This window comes from Hemicordylus capensis, chromosome 1 (assembly GCF_027244095.1).
Source record: "Hemicordylus capensis ecotype Gifberg chromosome 1, rHemCap1.1.pri, whole genome shotgun sequence".
NCBI classification, from domain to species: Eukaryota; Metazoa; Chordata; class Lepidosauria; order Squamata; family Cordylidae; genus Hemicordylus; species Hemicordylus capensis.
This window is the reverse complement of record NC_069657.1, coordinates 424,384,811-424,404,137: the sequence shown is the minus strand read 5'-3', so window position 1 is coordinate 424,404,137 and position 19,327 is coordinate 424,384,811. Positions and strand designations below refer to the sequence as shown.

Genomic DNA, 19,327 nt, shown 5'->3' with positions numbered 1-19,327 from the left:
CTTTAACTCTCTGCTCCCATGATGGACCTGATCTGGACTGGACTCCTTGGCAGCAGATATTAACCCTGGGGGGAAAGCTCCCATTGACATTATTATGAAGGAATACTACATACGTAGAGCTGTTAATGAATGCATGGAGCACCCCTATGTGTGTGTACAGTTAGGCACTGTGTGTATGTAGACGCTAATATCCAAACATGAATATCAAGAGGCATAGCCAGTGTTTGCCCTGCTGCTGAGGGCCATGGCCAGCACACACAGCTCTTGAATGTGTGAGGGTAAAAATGAGGATAACAGCCCTTATGGCACAGAGGGTCCAACCAGGCCAGAAACATGCGTATTCTTGTGGGCATATCTCGAGGTAGAAGTTTCATCTTTGCAATCATATTCAGGTTTTTATAACCATCTAAGCCCTATTCAGACATTATGTTCAACACATGTACAACGAGTGTACAGTGCATGCAGGTAGTTATTCACATGTTATGCTGAATGCAGGGACAGCAGTGAACTCTGTACTGGGCATTTGAAGGGTCTGTATCCAGGTTCACTTTTAAAATAAACGCAGGTACAGTCATTCACAAAAACACACATACAAGTATACAGACATCTGTATGCTCATACAACACTATATCTGAATAGGGCTCTAGTCTTCTGCTAATTTTGTGGAGTGGGAGCTTTACACACTCCTAGACACCTCCAAAGGAGTGGAGCTTAACACAACAGGAAAAAACCTGCTTACATCACTTTTACATCCTACACTCTCAATGAAGACTAAAATCAATTTGTCTAATAAAGAAAAGTTGCTGGTATAAGCTGCTTAATCACTGCTTGAGCTACAGGCTTTTTTAAAAAGGTTGCAATTTTATCTCAATATAAGCACCTCAGCATAATGAGCAAGTAAGCTCAGGTTATTATCCTGTGCTTTGTTACCCATGCACAAGTCTAACTGAAGTTACTTATTTTTGCAAAAATGGTGTGGAGATGGTGTTGGCTTGTTGTGACAAGAATGCACCCACAGCGAGTCTCATGGGGCAGAGAACCAAGTTCACTGCTTCCTTTTGTGATTTGTAGCAAACTGCAGTCTGGATACAGAAAATTGTGCTTGTACAAGTAACAGGAAGCCAGGATAACAAAACTAGGGTCCAATTCTGGTTTGTAACCCGCTTCCCATGTTTGGGACGTAACTGGAAACTGCAGTTTGGTAAGATTTCACAAATGGAAAAGTTAAACTTCTTTGCCTCGTGCACAAAGGAAGGAAAGGGGAGTGGGAAGCACATCAATCCAGCGCTTGCACCGGCTTGTTGCAAATAACAGCAAAACCCTGGTTTGGTGTTGCACTTGGACCAGGCCTTATGTTATGCTTACAATTGGGAAACTCCACTTCATAACTGATAGCATGTATATCACTGGACTTCACCCTCATTAATGAGGCATTTTAAAGTTTTAAAGTAGCCTAGCTTTATGAATGCCTCTGCTTTGCTTGTTCAATAAACAGAGAGGATTTGTTGTCCACACATTTTGCATTACTGTTCTAATAAAAAAAAAAGTAGTATAAATGTTTGCTCTACTTACTAGGTTGGTATGTAAACTTGTTTCAATTTGCTCTCTGCTTCAGCGGCTTTTAGACGTTTCTAATAGGAAAGATGAAAATGAAAAATCTCACACAAATTTAGTATTCCAACCCAACCCAGGAAGCCCGATGAATCTGCCTGGTCTTCTTCAGTGGCCTGCTATAGGTGTTCCTCCCTTTGGAGATTAGTCAGGTAGTGTCTAAGGGACATCTGGTTGGCCATTGTGAGAAACAGAATGCTGGATTAGACAGGTCTTGGGCCTGATCCAATACGGCTCATCCTATACGTTTTTACGTTCTGAAGAGATAATACATGAGCCAGCTGGGGTGGCCGGTACAATCTGGGGTACGGATGCTCATTGTGATTTTTGCAAGGTTGACAACCCTAGAGATGGAAAAAAGCGGTGATGGTACTGCAATACTGTCAGCTTTCACTGTATTATCATGCTTTTATTGTTCCGACCATCAGGACAATGGCCAAATGTGCAATGATGTTTTTAAAAACTTAAGTTTTAAACAGACAAAAACGACTATAAAATTTTATCAATGATGCCAGAGGAAAGAAAATGGAAATTGGCAGAAATGTCCTTCAAAGATTACTCAATGGAGAAAGTACAACCACTTGTTCATTGTTGCCTTTCCTCTGTGCAAGAATGACTGCAGTTTTGCCCTAACTGTTTGGGGTAAGGATAAAGAAGTGATGATAACACAGAGAAAGCGGAAAGTGCAACAATGCTATCACCCATTTTCCATCTCCAGTGGGGGAGATGTTGCCAAAAATCACAATGAGCATTTGTTCCCTGAGATGAAACCAATGGCTAAAGTATGAGGCCCTGGCTCGTGGACGAAGAGACTAGCCTGAACTGGAAAATACTGTATCAGTGTAAACCTTGAAGGGAATCTGAGGAAGCACTGGAAAGAGATTGAAGCTATTTACACAATTGCTCAAAACCAGGCTGGGCTCCCTTAGCCCGGTATTGAGCAATTGTGAGAACCACCGGGCGAGCGAGTGAGCCTGGTGGCTCTCTGGCAGCTAGCCCACCTAACTAGCCCTCACCCTAAATGATTTGATCGTGTGTCAGCCGCGGCTGCTTCAGCCATGGCTGACACACTGGGGTTCAGGGAGCCAGGGCGCCACACCGCAGCGCTCCCCTTCCCCCAACCCCTAGCGCTCCCGCCAGAGCTGCGGCTGGACGCGGGAGTGCCCGACTGGAGCAGCCGCTCATCTGGGTGGCTGATCTGGCCACCTAGCACCAAGTGACTGCTCATGTGTGGAGAGAGTGGGCTAAGCCTGCTCTCCCTGCACAAACCCCATCTGGCGCTTCACACCAATTGTGTGAAGTGCTTATTGTATTCTACTGCACAGTTCAGAAACAGACCAACTGGCCTACTGCTAAACCAAATCTATCAAACAGTTCCAATTACGTGTACAACCATTAATACACAGCTCCATTCAGAAACATGTTTTAGTTTATTATTCATAGCCTTTATTGAATAGAAAGTAAATGAGAACTGTGATCATGAGGGCCTGAAGAACACATGGAAGCACGCTAATAAAATAGTCAGAAGCCAGGAAAACTGCGCTCCTTTCTCGAGATTGCAGGGTCATAAAAACTATTTGGGGTCACAAGAGCATATGCAGTGTAATGATAGCCCAGGTTCCTGTTAGGAGACCTGGAAACTAATACTAATTTCCATTTGTTTTCAATGTCCAATTAAAAAATTTTAAGGATGCAAGTTATAAAGTTTTCACTGAAGATGAATATGTAAAATTCTTAAACTAAAACAGAATAATTCATGGCACATTGTAATAGCTGAATCAAAGGTAGCTAATTGGAAGGTGTGATCACACACATATGCTGCAAAGTAATTTGTGCACAACCCCTAACTTTTGGTGCAGCATGCTTTCCCACCATGCCGCCTACTCTGTGTATGGCAACAGCATGGGACAATCTGTTCCCTAACTAGTTCCTTCTTGGGTCCATTCACACTCCAAGAAGTGCCGTCTATGTGCTGACACTGAATTGGTAAAACAACTCTCTTCTGGCACCAACATGAACTTCTGTAGCCTTGAAAAGCACCAGCATGTGAATATTTAGCAGTATTCCTCAGTTACAACTGCAGCATCCTCAATTCAGGAACATGTTCAAACTAAGAACTTTTGGAAGAGGGGCACAGCTATAGGAGGGGTAATTAAAAAGAGACACTGAAGAACGTTGCTTATTGGAAATTGTGGAATTATATGTATTTTAAAATGCATTAAGCTGCCTTTGCAGGCAAAGACTCTGCGAACAACAAAATCAGTAACATCACAATATAACCAATAAAACCACTGTAACAAAAGATAAATGCAAATGAACAGTGCATACATGAAAAGCCACAAAATCAAAGAAGTGGCCATTCATAGCCCATATGTGAGCCTTAAAAGAGAAGTGTTAACTTGCCTCTTAGGCACATATAATAAGGGACAGGAGAAGACAGGCCCTCTGGAGAACAAGTTCCTAGTGGGAAGGAAATAACTCTGTAGTTGAGCCCCCTATGCCTACAGTGAGGGAAATAAGTATTTGATCCCCTGCTGATTTTGTCTGTTTCCCCTCTGACACAGAAATGACCAGGCTATAATTGGAATGGTAGGTTTATTGTAGCTGTGAGAGACAGAATAACAACAAATAAACCCTCAAAAGCCCAGTGCCCAAAAGTCAGCAATGGATTTGCATTGTAGTGAGGGAAATAAGTATTCGATCCCCTATCAACCAGCAAGATTTCAGGCTCCCAGGTGTCTTTTCACTATATGCAGGTAATGAGCTGAGATGAGGAACACCCTCTGTAAGGGAGTGCTCCTAATCCCAGCTTGTTACAGTACCTGTATAAAAGACACCTGTCCATAGAAGCAAGCAATCACTCAGCTTCCAAACTCACCACCATGCCCAAGACCAAAGAGCTGTCGAAGGATGTCAGGGACAAGGTTGTAGACCTGCACAAGGCTGGACTGGGCTACAAGACTATCGCCAAGCAGCTTGGTGAGAAGGTGACTACAGTTGGCATGATAACTCGCAAATGGAAGAAACACAAAATAACTGTCAATCTCCCTCGGTCTGGGGCTCCATGCAAGATCTCACCTCGTGGAGTTGCAATGATCATGAGAACGGTGACAAAGCAGCCCAGAACTACACAGGGGGAACTTGTCAATGATCTCAGGGCAGCTGGAACCATAGTCACCAAGAAAACAATTGGTAACACACTACGCTGTGAAGGACTGAAATCTTGCAGTGCCCGCAAGGTCCCCCTGCTCAAGGCAGCACATGTACAGGCCCGTCTGCAGTTTGCCAATGCACATCTGAATGATGCAGAGGAGAAATGGGCGAAAGTGTTGTGGTCAGATGAGACCAAAATCGAGCTCTTTGGCATCAACTCAACTCGCCGTGTGTGGAGGAGGAGGAATGCTGCCTATGAGCCCAAGAACACCATCCCCACCGTCAAACATGGAGGTGAACACATTATGCTTTGGGGGTGTTTTTCTGCTAAGGGGACAGGACACCTTCACCGCATCGAAGAGACGATGGACGGGACCATGTACCGTCAGATCTTGGGTGAGCACCTCCTTCCCTCAGCCAGGGCACTGAGAATGGGTCGTGGATGGGTATTCCAGCATGACAATGACCCAAAACACACAGCCAAGGCAACAAAGGAGTGGCTCAAGAAGAAGCACATGAAGGTCCTGGAGTGGCCCAGCCAGTCTCCAGACCTTAATCCCATAGAAAATCTGTGGAGGGAGCTGAAGGTTCGGGTTGCCAAACATCAGCCTCAAAACCTTTCTGACTTGGAGAGGATCTGCAAAGAGGAGTGGGACAACATCCCTCCTGGGTTGTGTGCAAACCTGGTGGCCAACTACAAGAAACGTCTGACCTCTGTGATTGCCAACAAGGGTTTTGCCACCAAGTACTAAGACATCTTTTGTGAAGGGATCGAATACTTATTTCCCTCACTACTATGCAAATCCATCGCTGACTTTTGGGCACTGGGCTTTTGAGGGTTTGTTTGTTGTTATTCTGTCTCTCACAGCTACAATAAACCTACCATTCCAATTATAGCCTGGTCATTTCTGTGTCAGAGAGCAAACAGACAAAATCAGCAGGGGATCAAATACTTATTTCCCTCACTGTACATATCAAACTAAGGAGCCTGCAGAGCAAACAGCTCCAGAAGTACTGAAGCAAATTTGAGATACTCTGAACATGGCAGAGTAGGACCCACAGGAAGCCAGCAATGCTATCCTTTGGAACTAGTTTGATATATTGGATGGAATGCCAGACAAAGATGGGGAGGAAACAAGTTCAAATCCCTGTTCAGTCATGCAACTCATTCAGTGACCCTGAGCAAGTTATCCTCTTTCAGCCTAACCACCCTCACAGAGCTGTTGTGAGGATAAAATAGGGGGGCTACGTAATGCGTTTTTTTAAAATACAATTTTGCAAAAATAGGAAGCAAGTTCTGCTTCAGAATACAAACTTATGTCAGTCAGAGTCTGATTTAGTTAACTAGACAATTTTAATACTGTGCTGCCCTGAGGGTGGGGGTAGCAATCTACATATCAATAAAGGCAAACAACAGAGGAAGTACTTTTACCACCCTCCAGCCTTGTACCTCAAAGGGGAGGGGACTGCTGAGTTCCTTGTAAGGCCAGAGGCCCCAGGACTTATAAAAGTTGTATGACAGGCAGATATCCAACTGGTGCAACTTTACCTAGCATATGACGATGGAAGCAGCACCTGTTGATATTCTGCCTGTGCTTCAGCTGCTTGATAGCAAGAACTTTAAAGGGTACAGTTCCAATCTCCAAATGCTGGGGAAATGCCACCTACTGAGTTTCTGCTTGTCATCCACACAGAATGACAGGCAGAAACTCAGTGCGTGGGGTAAGCAGGGGGAAGGATATATGATTGTTTTCGTTCCTTGTACAAGCTTTATTACAGTAGGGAAACAAGACTAAAGCACTGTGTCAAAAGGTTTCAAAGAAAGGGTAGGTTTTATGAAGGGATAAAAAAGGGATTAAAAAAAAAAATCCTTAAATGACAAAACAATTCAATAAAAGCATCCATAATTCTGCTTAAATGATGATGCTTAATTATATCTTTGAAATAAATTAAAGTGCTTCAAATACTAATTTCTTATGCAAAAAAGCAACATTTGTGTGTGACTGTCCTGTTGTGTGTGAGAACATCAGGCTTGTTTTTCTAACATATGGCTTGATTAAAACCCTTTTGGGGTTCAAAAATAAATGAAGTTGCACAATAAATAAAGTTGTGCCCTTCCTCTACTAAACATGCAATATCCTTCTATACCCGTCTAGTTGGATTCGGAGGGGTAAAGAATTTTTGGATTAATTGAAGAAGGTTGAGTAATAGAAGAAATGGGTCTGGAATATTGCAAACAACTATTAGACATCTGTCTGGAACTATTAGACATCTGTTGGAAATACCTCAAATAAGATTGGTTTTAGATTTGGTTTTAAGTGTATGAATTTACCTCAGGCAAAGTAACAAACAAACAAAATTACCTGCTGAATGTATCTGTCTGTAGTTTTCCACATATAATAATATTCAATGATGCTAGTCAGAGACTTCCAAGGAAGCTGAAAAACATTTTGCATTTCAGGGTTCTTAGAATATTCACATTTTATTCACTTTAAAATATTAGCACCAATGACCTTTTCATACAATCAAACACAAAGTTATTATAATGCAGTATGGTCTCTTTTCCTTTTCCTCCTGGTCACATCCTTCATCCTCTCCTTTCTCTCAGCACATATGCATCCATGGTCTTGCTATTGATAGTTTGCAACCATCTGACAACATGTTGTGTGGCTGCGCAAGCAATGCTGCCACAGATTCTCCCAAGGGAAGAGACTATGGTACAGCCTCCCCCCTAAGGCCCGTGCGCGCACACACCTTCACCCAGCCCCCCCCCCCCCCCCGCGCATCAGTTTCTGGTGGGTGCTCAGTCTCTGCTGCGCCCACCACCACTGCATTTTCCCCTCTCCCTGACCGGGAGAGTTCCCCCCTCTCCCTGGCTGGGATGCTGCCGCTGCGTCCACCACCTCCTCTACCTCCCTCTGCCAGGCCGCCTCCTCCTCCAGTTCCGGCTGCAGAGAGATCTGCAGACGGAGCCAGAGGAGGACGGAGGGAGGAAGCAAGGGCAGCTGATAGCTGTAGGCGGGCGAACGTATGAAGCTCCCAAGCCATGTGGAGGGCTTGGGAGGCAGAGAGAAGAAGCAAGGGAGAAGCGAGCCACGTGGAGGGTTCAAAGTCAGAAGGCAAGGGCAGCCGATAGCTGCCTGCCAGAGAAGTGAGCAGGACGGTGGGGGAAGCTCCTGAGCCATGTGGAGGTCTTGGGAGGCAAGGGCAGCCAATAGCTGCCTGAGAAGTGAGCAGTTGGGGAAAAGCTCCCGAGCTGTTCCGTCCTTCTTCCCCCTCCTTCGTAAAAGCCTCTACCATCCCGCCCTGTCAAGCCAAGCTGCCCCAAAGCTGGGAATATTGTGTCGTTTTTAAGTCCAAGTCATTGTGTCATTTTTATGTCCACCTGAGGCTGCATTAGGAGAGCTGCATTAAGCAGGCAACCAAATGCTGCTTTGAGAGGGGATGTTAACACACAGCATAATCTGGCTCAGCCTGTCCCAGGCAGCTGAACTCTATAGGGGAAGGGTAACAAAATATAGAATATCTTATTCTGCATTGCACATTACTAAAGACAGCAATGAATGCACCACAGAAAGACCTTAAAGGTCAAGTTGAAGACAGATCATCCTGGAGAGAGTCTATCTAGTCGACGTCGACTTGACAAACAATCTCAGCCATTTAGTATGATGATTTGTGAAGTGCTTACATTAGGGATAAGAAAAAAATCAGAATTATTAACAGAAGAAAAGATAGAACATCTTTTTAATTAAAAAAATAATTATTTTCTCCTCAAACACTTTGGATGGGATCTTATTATTATTTATATCAGAGTCAGATGGGGGCGGGCTATCATCCCTCAGGTGCTGATCCTACAGCTAAAAGCTGTCCTTAAAAAAATTTATATTTGCATGTCTCCTTGAGGTATTTAATAAACAACTCCTTAGTGTGGCACACATGCTTTTTTGAGCTATTATAAGTGAGAATCCCATGCATGCACTCCAGCATGGCAAAAATGCAGGACAAAGATACAATAAATACATTCTTAAGCATTTAGCATAAGAACATAAGGACAGCCCTGCTGGATCAGGCCCAAGGCCCATCTAGTCCAGCAGCCTGTTTCGCACAGTGGCCCACCAGATGCCGCTGGAAGCCACTGGTTCAGAATAATTCTTCTTTGCTTCCTTTTCCTTTCATCCCTCTTCCCTCTATATACCCTTTTCTTATTGTTTTGATGAGTTTTAAATTGTGCCTTTGGGATTGTCTTTTAAAATATACTATTGTACAGTGCTTCATAATTTGAGGTGTTTTATAAATGTAAACATGATAATGATGTCTCACATTTGCTCCATAGTAGTGCTGCTATGGTAGGCGGGGTGGGGGGAAGAGATTAAAACAAATTCTTTCTGTCTGTAAGAAAGAGAGACGTGCACACACTGCCTTGATACTGCTGCCCAGAGCAAAACTCTTACCACTCACTCACGATAAAAATTAGAGGGAACACTGCTGTGCTAGCACTGTGTGTGCAACTGCACATTTTCTACAGTGCTGGGGCCGCCTTATGAGTGTGCTGCAGCCCTAATATGGTGTGCAGTGTCTTTATAGCACTGCACTCACTTCAGCCACTGTCAGTAGTAAAGATGTCAGCTGTGGTTAGAGCTAGCATGTATAGTAAAAATGCTGATGCAGACGAGTGCGAATTGTGTTCTGAGAATAAAAGCGGGGGAGGTTCACACACAAAAAAGAACATGTCATGGGGAAAGGAATGGGGTGAGATGCAGCACAAGCCCACATTTTTCTTTTGTAGATAAAATTGCTTTATGGGTTGTTTGAACTGGCCTCATGAAAAGAAAGACCCTAATCATTATTCTTAAGCACTGTGGCAGGCAATTTTATTTCACTTATTTTATGCATTTGCACCTTGCTTTTCATTCAGAAATAAAAATGGCTTGCAAAAGTACTTAAATGGTCAAAGCAAGTACTGGTAATAAAACAAGAATTGAGGTCCAGGGTACTTAAGAGAGTGCCTTCTCTGTCACGAACCCTGTCACCTATTAAGATCATCTGGAGGGGTCCGGTTACGGCTGCTGCCGACTCGTTTGGTGGCAACTCGGGGCCGGGTCTTCTCTGTGGCTGCCCCTGGGCTTTGGAATATGCTCCCTTCTGAAATAAGAGCATCTCCTTCTGTGCTTGCTTTTAGGAGGACCCTGAAGATGTAACTGTTTTCCAGGCTTTTGGCTGAAATCTAAATTTTAATGTGTTTTTATTTATTGAGATTTTAACTGCTTTATGGATTTTAACTGTTTTATATTGCTTTTATTTTATGTTTTAATTTGTATACTGCCTGGAGATTTCTATGTCAGGCAGTATATAAATACAATAAATAATAAATAAATAAAAACAACCACCACCAATTCATATCAGCAAGAATGGTAAACAACTGAAGGATAAAACCAACTGTCAGCAGTACAGAAACTTTCTGAAACAGGAAAGTCTTAATCATCCATCCAAATTACAAGATGGAGGCAGCCTAGTCTTCCTGGGGAGGGAATTTTACAATTATGGTGCCACCAAACCAATCTCTGTTAGCAGCAGACCAGAGAACAGGACCTCCAACACTGATCTTGGAGCTCAAGCAAGTTCAGAAGAAAAAATGTGGCCCTTAAGGTAACCTGGGCACAGACTGTTTAGGGCTCTAAAGACCAACACCAACGCTTTACACTGAGCCTAGAAGCACGTTACTGTGCCCAGAATACCAAGCTGCTTCCACTGCCCTGCTGCCAAAGTTACCCCCCTACCTCTGAATGTTAGAAGGTCCTACCACAACATAGGAGAGGGCTCAAAGTATTGACAGCACATTTCTGAGTGCCCCATCAAATACAGATGCACCCCAATCATGCCTTGCTTGTAAGCCTGGAAGCGCTAACCATGGTGCAGTTCTTAAAGAGTTGGTACAACCATAGTTTCACATTATGTCTGAACCCAGCCAGTATCACCCTGCATGCTGGAAGCTTACATACCAGGGAAAGGCCTTCCAGCATAGTCTTCTCCCATGCGTGCTAGCTTTCTTCATTTCAGAGAGATTTTGATAAGAGGGGTTTTCAAATAAGGAACCCTCCCCATACATTAAGAGGAGAAGGAAGGCACCATGTGCTCTACTGAATGCCCTACACTACATGCCCTGGTGTGGGGCTAATTACAAAGGCGATTTAGCCCTCCTTAGCTGCAGTGTTCATGTATGTTAAGATATAGGTGCTGTCTTAACACAGCCGTCTTAACGCAGACACAGGTGATAGATGTGCTAAGATGTATAAGCAGCATCCCACTACAGATTAACCTCTTTTCTGAGGAGCAGACAGTCTATTACCAAATTATAATTACTTAATGTAGCAGTAGAATTAATTCAGAAGATTGGAAGAGCCAGAGGGCAGCAACTACAATTGCAATTGTCATGCCTAGCAAAGCAGGAAAGCCTAAAAAAACAGTATATCTTCAAGATATCATTTGCATGACTTGATATTACACTAATTATTTTGACTTACTATCAGCTGCACGGCATCTCAGCAGAAGCCAAAATTTACTTATACCACATTAGCACATGTCTTTGTAAAATCTGAGTTCTTAGAACTAATCTGCAGGGTCATCCTCTGATAAAGGAGCCTCCTTCTATCTTATTACCTTGAAGTTAAAAGACATGAATTCTAAACAACTTTTAAATCAGACAGGAAACTTAAATATTATGAAGATGAAGCAGGGTGTTTGGTGTGGCCGACTTTTGTATTAAACGTTTAGAGGATTCTGTGTAGATCTTCACGCTTTTCAAGGATATAAGAGGTAAGTTTTCGCTAAAGTGGAGTAGAACAAGTGGAATTTGGCTGTCTTCTGACAGCATCAACAATATCCATCATTGTCCAAAAATGATGGACTGAGCTTCATGAATATGTAAACATCACATAGCAGATTCAAAGTTCAATGCCATTTAAAAAGATTGCAAGCATTTCCAGCATCTACACTTTAGAGTTTGAATGCAATTGTCATGTCGGCTACCTTTTATTTATTTATCATACCTATCTATCTATCTATCTATCTATCTCATACCTTCGATGTGTAGCATTGGGATAATTTGATGCCAAAGCTATTTATAACAAAATTGGGTTAATGACAGAATACAATTTAAATCATTGCCAACATGAGATTTTCAGTATTGGATGAAAGACGTTTTCCTTTTATACTGTGCAGTGTGATGGGGATAATGTATATATAATCCCTTTCTCTGTTTCTGAATGCATACATTTTGTTCTAGTCTAACAAATATAATTTGGACGTGTGGCCCTTAGGGACATATTTTTGTCATGTACAGGCTGATTCCAGAAGAAGGAGAGAGCAGAAAAATTCATTTCCTGTGTGTGCCATATGCTGCACAACCAAGTGAAGCACATCACAGCACATGAATGCACTTAGTTAGGATGACAACCACAGTCATTTCCCTCTACAACAAAGGACATTTTGCAACTATTTATATTAAAGAATCTACATGTCTAAAAATAAATCTTACTTCAAAGATGATTTCAGTGGATATCTGCATTATCAGACTCTAAGCCTATCTACTTGGTAGCATTTTCTATGGAAATTCCAAAAAAAAATGTTGTAAGTATATTTATAATTCAAAAGTCCAACACAGATTTTACTGAATTAGTGGTCAACTTAAAACTTCCTATAATTCTTTTTAAAAATGTTGACAGATATAGCAGTAATCCTAGTTACTGCTATATCTGGTTTGGCATACAAAATGCCACTAAATTTCCAGTGTTTTTTTGAGAAGAAAACACTAGCAATGCTTCATAACATGGCGTAAGGACAACCATTGAAAAAGAATGTATTGATCAGGATCTATCGTACTGAAGAGATCACGGATTCTCTTTCACAGATAGCTTTTCCGTTGGTGAACTTCCCACATCGGATGCACAAACTCAGTTCAACTCATTAAGCCACCCAATACGGAGTCAGATCATTGGCCAATATAGCCCAGTATTGTCTACTCTGATTGGCAATTGCTCTCCAAGGCCTCCAAGTAAAGATCTTCCTCATCCACGCTACCTAAGACCCTTTTAACTGGAACTTTAAACCTTCTGCATACAAAGAATGTTCTCTACCACTCAAGCTGTGCTTGTCCTTAGGTATGTACCTATGGCTTTTAAAAAAGAAACCTGATAACTGAGCAAAGAGGCATCTTTTTAAAAGTGGTGATTTTCTTTAATAATCAGGGGGAGAGCAACTGGCCTTATCCAGCCCCAGCAAAGCATCCCTCCAGTGGCCACTGCTGGTGTCTATCTTACATTTCTTTTTTAGAAATGTTTCTTTGGGAACAGGGATCCATCTTTATCCATCTATCCATCCATCTCTATGTAAACTGCTTTGAGAACTTTTCCTGGAAAGCGATATATAAATATTTGTAGTAGTAGTAATGCAACTATCCATAAAATAGCATCCCCTAATTGATACAAGAGGAAGAAAAATGATTTAGTTTATTTTACTTACAAAATCTTGCCGTATGTCATTGAAGTCTTTGCCATATTTCTCTAGGGCTTCTTCAAACAAACTAGCTTCTGAAGCTGACCATTCTTCCATTTCATCTCTACACAAAACAGGCCCTCCGAGTGGAACCAGAACACTAATGGCACTGCTCAGATCATAGTTATGCTTATGCAATGTATCCATTGCATGGAACTAAAAAATAAACAGAAATATGTTTTGTTTTTTTTAAAGGTTGCAATCCTATGCATACTCATGTGAAAGTAATGTAGGGCTTACATCTAATTGAACATGCAGAGGAGAGTGTTGTTGAACAATAAATAGGTGTCACAAGGCATACAGAACAATAACCACACAGGCCAACATCCTGGTGTTGTGCCTGCACAACGAATAAAGTTGTGCTAGTGCAAGAAGACTGCACAGCTGCATGAAATAAAGGAATTCTCAGAACTGCACGATTGTGCAAAAGTTCCCAGCAAAACATATATGGCATGCTGCAAGGTGTGCACCTTGCTGAGCAATTGTAAGCATGCCTGCGGCAGTGCAGCATTAGCCTCAAACGCAAACTCCAGTCTTCGTACAACTAGCTAGCGCAACATCCTTGCACTGGCGTAACATCCTTGTACAAGTGCAGTATTAAGCAGGAAGTTGGCCACTGTATCTTGCTTTCTGTAAGCAAGCATTGCCAGCTTTCTTTTCCTTTTATCCCCACCACCTCATCACAGATTTCAGTTCAATTAGAGCCCCCAACATGATGTTCCTATTTGCCACAAGAACAGAAAAGAAATCCATGCAAGCTAAGTGAGTAAACCTGATACGCATATGCCCATATGACTAAAATATATGAACAACGTAAGGAAGAAGCAGGATTTCATTTGCTGGCTCCACTCCAGGCTTCCATATGTTCACTGGATCGTCTGCATAGAACCTATGTGCATATGTACATATTGGCTCTGTGCAGAAAATCTTATGTGTTACAGAATATGATCCATAGATCTTGTAGATACAGAGTAAGATCCATAGACATGGCCATGCTTGCCTTTGTGTGTGTTGATTATCCCCCAATTTTAGGTCCATGCACAGATACCAACAGACATCTTAATGTGGATTCCTTTTAACATGGCACAACATCCCATTAAGTGGGGTGGCCCAAAAATATGCTTTTGATGTTTACTTAATTTCTTTTTTTTAAATATGGTGGAGGTGGGGGGAGATACTGAGGAACGTGGGAGGCAAAGCACCACAATAATCTCATAAAATAAAACAAATGTCAGAAATAACTGCTCCAAGAAGGATGGTTAACATGCTGAGTTTAACATTTCATTCCAAGATGGTAATGAATTGTACCATCACCTCTCTCAACAAACATGTCAGTTCCAAACATGTTAACCAATTAGCAATGAAATGCTGTTATAAAGGGGGAAATATATCCCTTTTAACAAGGGTGGGGAAAAGGGAATAAAATTTAACAATGCCAAGAAAGCTGACAAGATGGGGTGTGTGTGTGGTGGCGGCGGGGGAGAGAAACAAATTAAAACACAGAATGGCAATTGCATCTGTTTTGACTCTTCCAGTGTTTCATTTTAAAAGTGCATGTATTAGCTGGAGTAGCCAATGTGTGTTTTTCAGAATTAGAAAATTACGCATGGTGTGGAGAAAATGAAGATCTCTCTCACTGTCACACACAAAAACAGATCATCATTCAATGCAACTGACTGGAAGTAGATTTAGGATGGACAAAATGAAGTATTTCTTTACACAGGGCATAATTATTCTGTGGAATTCACCACCACCACAAGGTGTGGCGATGGCCGCTAGCTTAGATGACTTTAAAGGGGGATTAGACAAGTTCAGAGATCTTTCAACAGCTACTAGTTTTGATGACTACCTCCAAGTTCAGAGGCAGTATGCCAGTTGCAGTGGAGCAATAGCAGGGGAGGGGGTATGCCTTCACTATTATTTATTATTTAAAATATTTATACCCCACCTCTCCAGTACGCTACTGCTTGGGATGGCTCACAACATTAATAAAATAGAATGTAAAGTAACAAAGATTATTAAAATTAAACAAGTTAAAAGACCAGGCAAAAATCGCATTTAAAATTACAAATGTTAAAAGTTTCAAATTAAACATTATTAATAAAAACTGAGAACTAAAAAACCTACCAGATATTAAATTATATGGAGAGTTTAGAAAACCCACTCTATTTTCTTATCAAAGATGTATACTTACATCCCTTTTGCATTCTGACCAGATTTCTTTATTTCAAAATTATTCCATGCCTCATTTAACAATTTTTATGCATGGAGTTGCTGTGTGTGCGCCTGTCTATATGCATAATCTATTAAAATTTTTTTACATAACTTACACCTACTACAAAAAGGTTGAGAAATTTACAAAGAATTCTAGTTACACAACATTAAAACAAAAAGATATGAACAAACATGTATTGAAAATACCTTCCTAGGTGGCCAGATTTGGCTTTTAAAAAGCCAAATTCTTGCTTATGGCCCATTTGACTCATGAGTATATCCCTTAGGTTCTGGCAACTCTACAAATGTTAAGAATATTCTACTAATGTTCCCAAAAACCATTTTGCTCAGGCATTTTATCACTCTGTCAAGTCTACCTCATTAATATAATATTTAACAAAGGAAGTACTTTTTCACCCAGCAATTAATCAATCTATGGAATTTTCTGCCATGGGATGTGGAGATGACCACCAGCAGGGATGGCAAAAGGGGCTTAGATAAGTTCATGGAGGACAGGTCTATCCATGGCCACTAGACTTGATACTATACGCTATCTCAGTGTCAGAAGTAGGATGCCCCTGAATACCAGTTTCAGGGGAGCAACAGCAGGACAGGAGGCATGCCTTCATCTCCTTGTGGGCTTCCCAGAAAAATCTGGTGGACCACAGTGGAAATCATGATGCTGAACTAGATAGGCCTTGGGCCTGAACCAAAGGACTGTTCTTATATCACATTCTACTCAAACATTTTTTTCTAATCTGGTCACTCTGATTTCTTCTCATGTAGACTTATTTTCAAATTAAAAAAGATTGATAAGCTTGCTTCATCACCATGTTCTTGATAATGATATTGAAATGTGACCTTTGCCTCAGTAGCTAAGAATGGTTTGAGTGCTGGCAACTGAACGGGGACCCTTCAGAATAAGCCCTTTGACTTCAATGAGACTAGGTGAACAAAACTGTATGTAGAATGACAATCAGAAGAAGCATGCTTCCAAAACTGACTCTATGCGTTTAGTGACTTCAGTTAATGGTTTCATGACTATTATCTAATTCTCAGCTTTCCAGGGTAAGTTTGACCACAAATCCCTCTAAAACATTCAGGATACTTGATCAAAGGTGTAACTGTGAACAATTTGGTGTAGACAAGATTGGAAAGGAAGGGCGGGGGGGAACTGCATATATACATTGTGAATTGCTGATTGTTAAGAGGCACGCTCGGAGATGTGTATATTCTGCATGAGAAAAACTGTAACTGTAACAGATCACTCTCCAAACAAACAAAACTAAAATCAGGAGTGAAATCTGAAATAGTTGTGTATGTTGATGAAGCTGAATAGACACACAAATATGCCACCTTGGGAATTCAACTAGAGGAGGTTTTGGAGTGAAAAAATAAAATGGTAGCAGTTGAGATATCTAGTTGTCAGGCATAAGGTCTCTGTGTCTTGAAATCTCCTTGTCCCTTTTAGTTTAGATTTCCAGACTATTGGCCCCTGCCCACGCCTTTGTTGCCAACTGCAAAGGATCCTACGTCTAATGAGCAGAATTCTGGGTTGCACAGGGTGGCTTCACACCAGAGCCCTGGGAATGCATTAGCACCTGACTTCCAGCGTTGGGCAGGATATGTCGACACTGAGTGTGTCATCTGAACCTGCCAACGTCAGCATATTCTACCCTACATATGGTACAGAACCTGACCTCTGTCCCTAAGATTGAAATGAGTGATTTAAGTAAGTAGGGTAGAAAATGCTGAAACTGGTGGATTCTAATGGCATGCCCAATATTGGCATATCCTTCCCAACACTGGAAGTCAAGCACAGGCATGTTCCTAGGGCTCCGGTGGCTCTGCCAAAGTTTGGTGTGACATGTGAAGCCGCCCATAGAGTTACCTATAGCTCACTGAGGAAGCTGGAATGTGAACTGCCTCAAGCAGACTGGATAAGTTGGAATTATAAATTTATAAATAAATAAGAACATTTTTCAGAAGACCAATCTAGGTGAGGCAGTTCATCTCAGGCAACAAAATGTTCACTTCAATGCACTAGAGTTTTCATAGAGCAATTGAATTCACTTGGCTGAATCTCCTGGGTTTCATTCAGGCCATGGCCTTTGCTATCTAACCCCTTCCAAACACATACTGAAATCTGCCAAAATAGTTTTTACCATCATAGCCTGACACTAGCGTGGGCTTCGCATCAAACAGCCAAGAAGCAAAGCTAGAAGTTTTTAAATATATTACTGTAACACTGTGTTCTTTAATTCATTACAAATGGTGTTCTTTAATTTAATACCATATGCTTTCACTAAAAGGCTCTGCCAATTAACTTCAATATACCATAAAAATTAGTGGTTTTGCCATTTAATGATGCAACAAAAACAATAATAAAATTTATGATTGGCTGGATTATTTACACTGTATAACAAATACAAAAGCATGCAGTTGGCCAACCACTCATGGTAAATATGATGAATAGTAAGTATGTTGTACGGGAATTCCCATTGATGGATTATTTTCGGCAGGTATATTGGCCTCATTGAACAGACTTTTTAAGTCATCTATCTCATAAAGCATGTCACATACTAAAATAAATATGGTGTTCAATCCCATGGTTTTGATGTCACAGGAACCAACTCCTCCTGCCTACATTCAGCACTTTTGCTCCTTATGTGCAGAACACCTTTTACCAAACACGTCTATGGTGTTATCTATCAACTGTTCTACCAACTACTAATTTCAGTTGGAGGACTAGTAGTGTATACTTGATGCCTGTGAAAAAGAGTTCAAAGAATATTAAGACGTTTTTCAAAATATTCTCTGAAGACCCTTATAGCATGGACAGTTCCACAGTAGCAATGCAACAACACAGAAACAGCAGTTACATATGGGCATATATTTCTAGAATATAACTGATTTTTAACAATGGATGGAAATATTTACTATCTAAACTTGTTCATTCCATATCTTTTTCTTGTGTCTGGATTTGCATTTTACAGTTTTCAACCCTCTGAGCCCTTCAGAAAACTGCCCTGAGAGTAGGGAGGTGCACCGGACCAGTCCGAGGCCATGTTAGAGGCCACTGAATCGGTCCGGATTGGGGCCGGGCCAGTGGTCGGGGGGGCATGTAGCTTTAAGGGCAGGGAGGTAGTACTTACCCCTCCCGCCGCTTTCCCCCCTCTGGAGCTTGACGTTTTAGCAAAGTTTTGGGGGCAGCAGTGTTCCTCCCTGCCGCCCCTGCCCCCGTCGTTGCCCGGCAAAAGTGGAAGCTGGTTGCACACATGTGCCCATTGCGGCGCGCGCCCATCGCCGCCATGCGCATGCGCGCCACACACGTCACACATTGCGTGCATGTGACGTGTGCAGCGCGTGCATGGTGGCGATGGGCACGTGCGCACCACGATGAGCACATGCGTGCAACCAACTTCCGCTTTTGCCGGGCAATGACGGGGGCAGGGGCAGCAGGGAGTAATGCTGCCGCCCCAAAAACTTTGCTAAAATGCTGAGTGCTGGAGGGGGGAAAGTGGCGGGAGGGGTAAGTACTACCTCCCTGCCCTTAAAGCGACATGCCCCCCAGTGCCGGACCACGCCTCCGTGGTTCCGTGCACATCCCTACCTGAGAGTCAGAAGACATGACTCTCGGATTCGTTGCCTCGGATGGGATCTTGCACTGGAGCTGCAATGAAGGGGTGGGGGTGGGGATCCTGGAAACTGAGCACAGGAACCTTCTCATGGCTTTTATTAGAATGGAATAAATATCAGTGGGGAAACCCTTGGTATGAATTGGTTTTGATTTTCTAGG

General features: G+C 42.1%; 1 protein-coding gene across 5 annotated transcripts in view; it reads right to left on the bottom strand.

Moving 5' to 3' along the window:
* The window catches only part of MTA3 (metastasis associated 1 family member 3), a 229,532-nt gene that overhangs the window by 98,408 nt on the left and 111,797 nt on the right, over window positions 1-19,327 (bottom strand). For all 5 annotated transcript variants that reach the window (XM_053311426.1, XM_053311430.1, XM_053311452.1 and 2 more), the window contains exons 9-11: window positions 13,282-13,470; window positions 7,128-7,202; window positions 1,573-1,631 (exon numbers count right to left, since the gene is read on the bottom strand). In XM_053311426.1, the coding sequence (XP_053167401.1) occupies window positions 1,573-1,631; window positions 7,128-7,202; window positions 13,282-13,470 (323 nt within the window). The remainder of the gene's footprint in view (window positions 1-1,572; window positions 1,632-7,127; window positions 7,203-13,281; window positions 13,471-19,327) is intronic.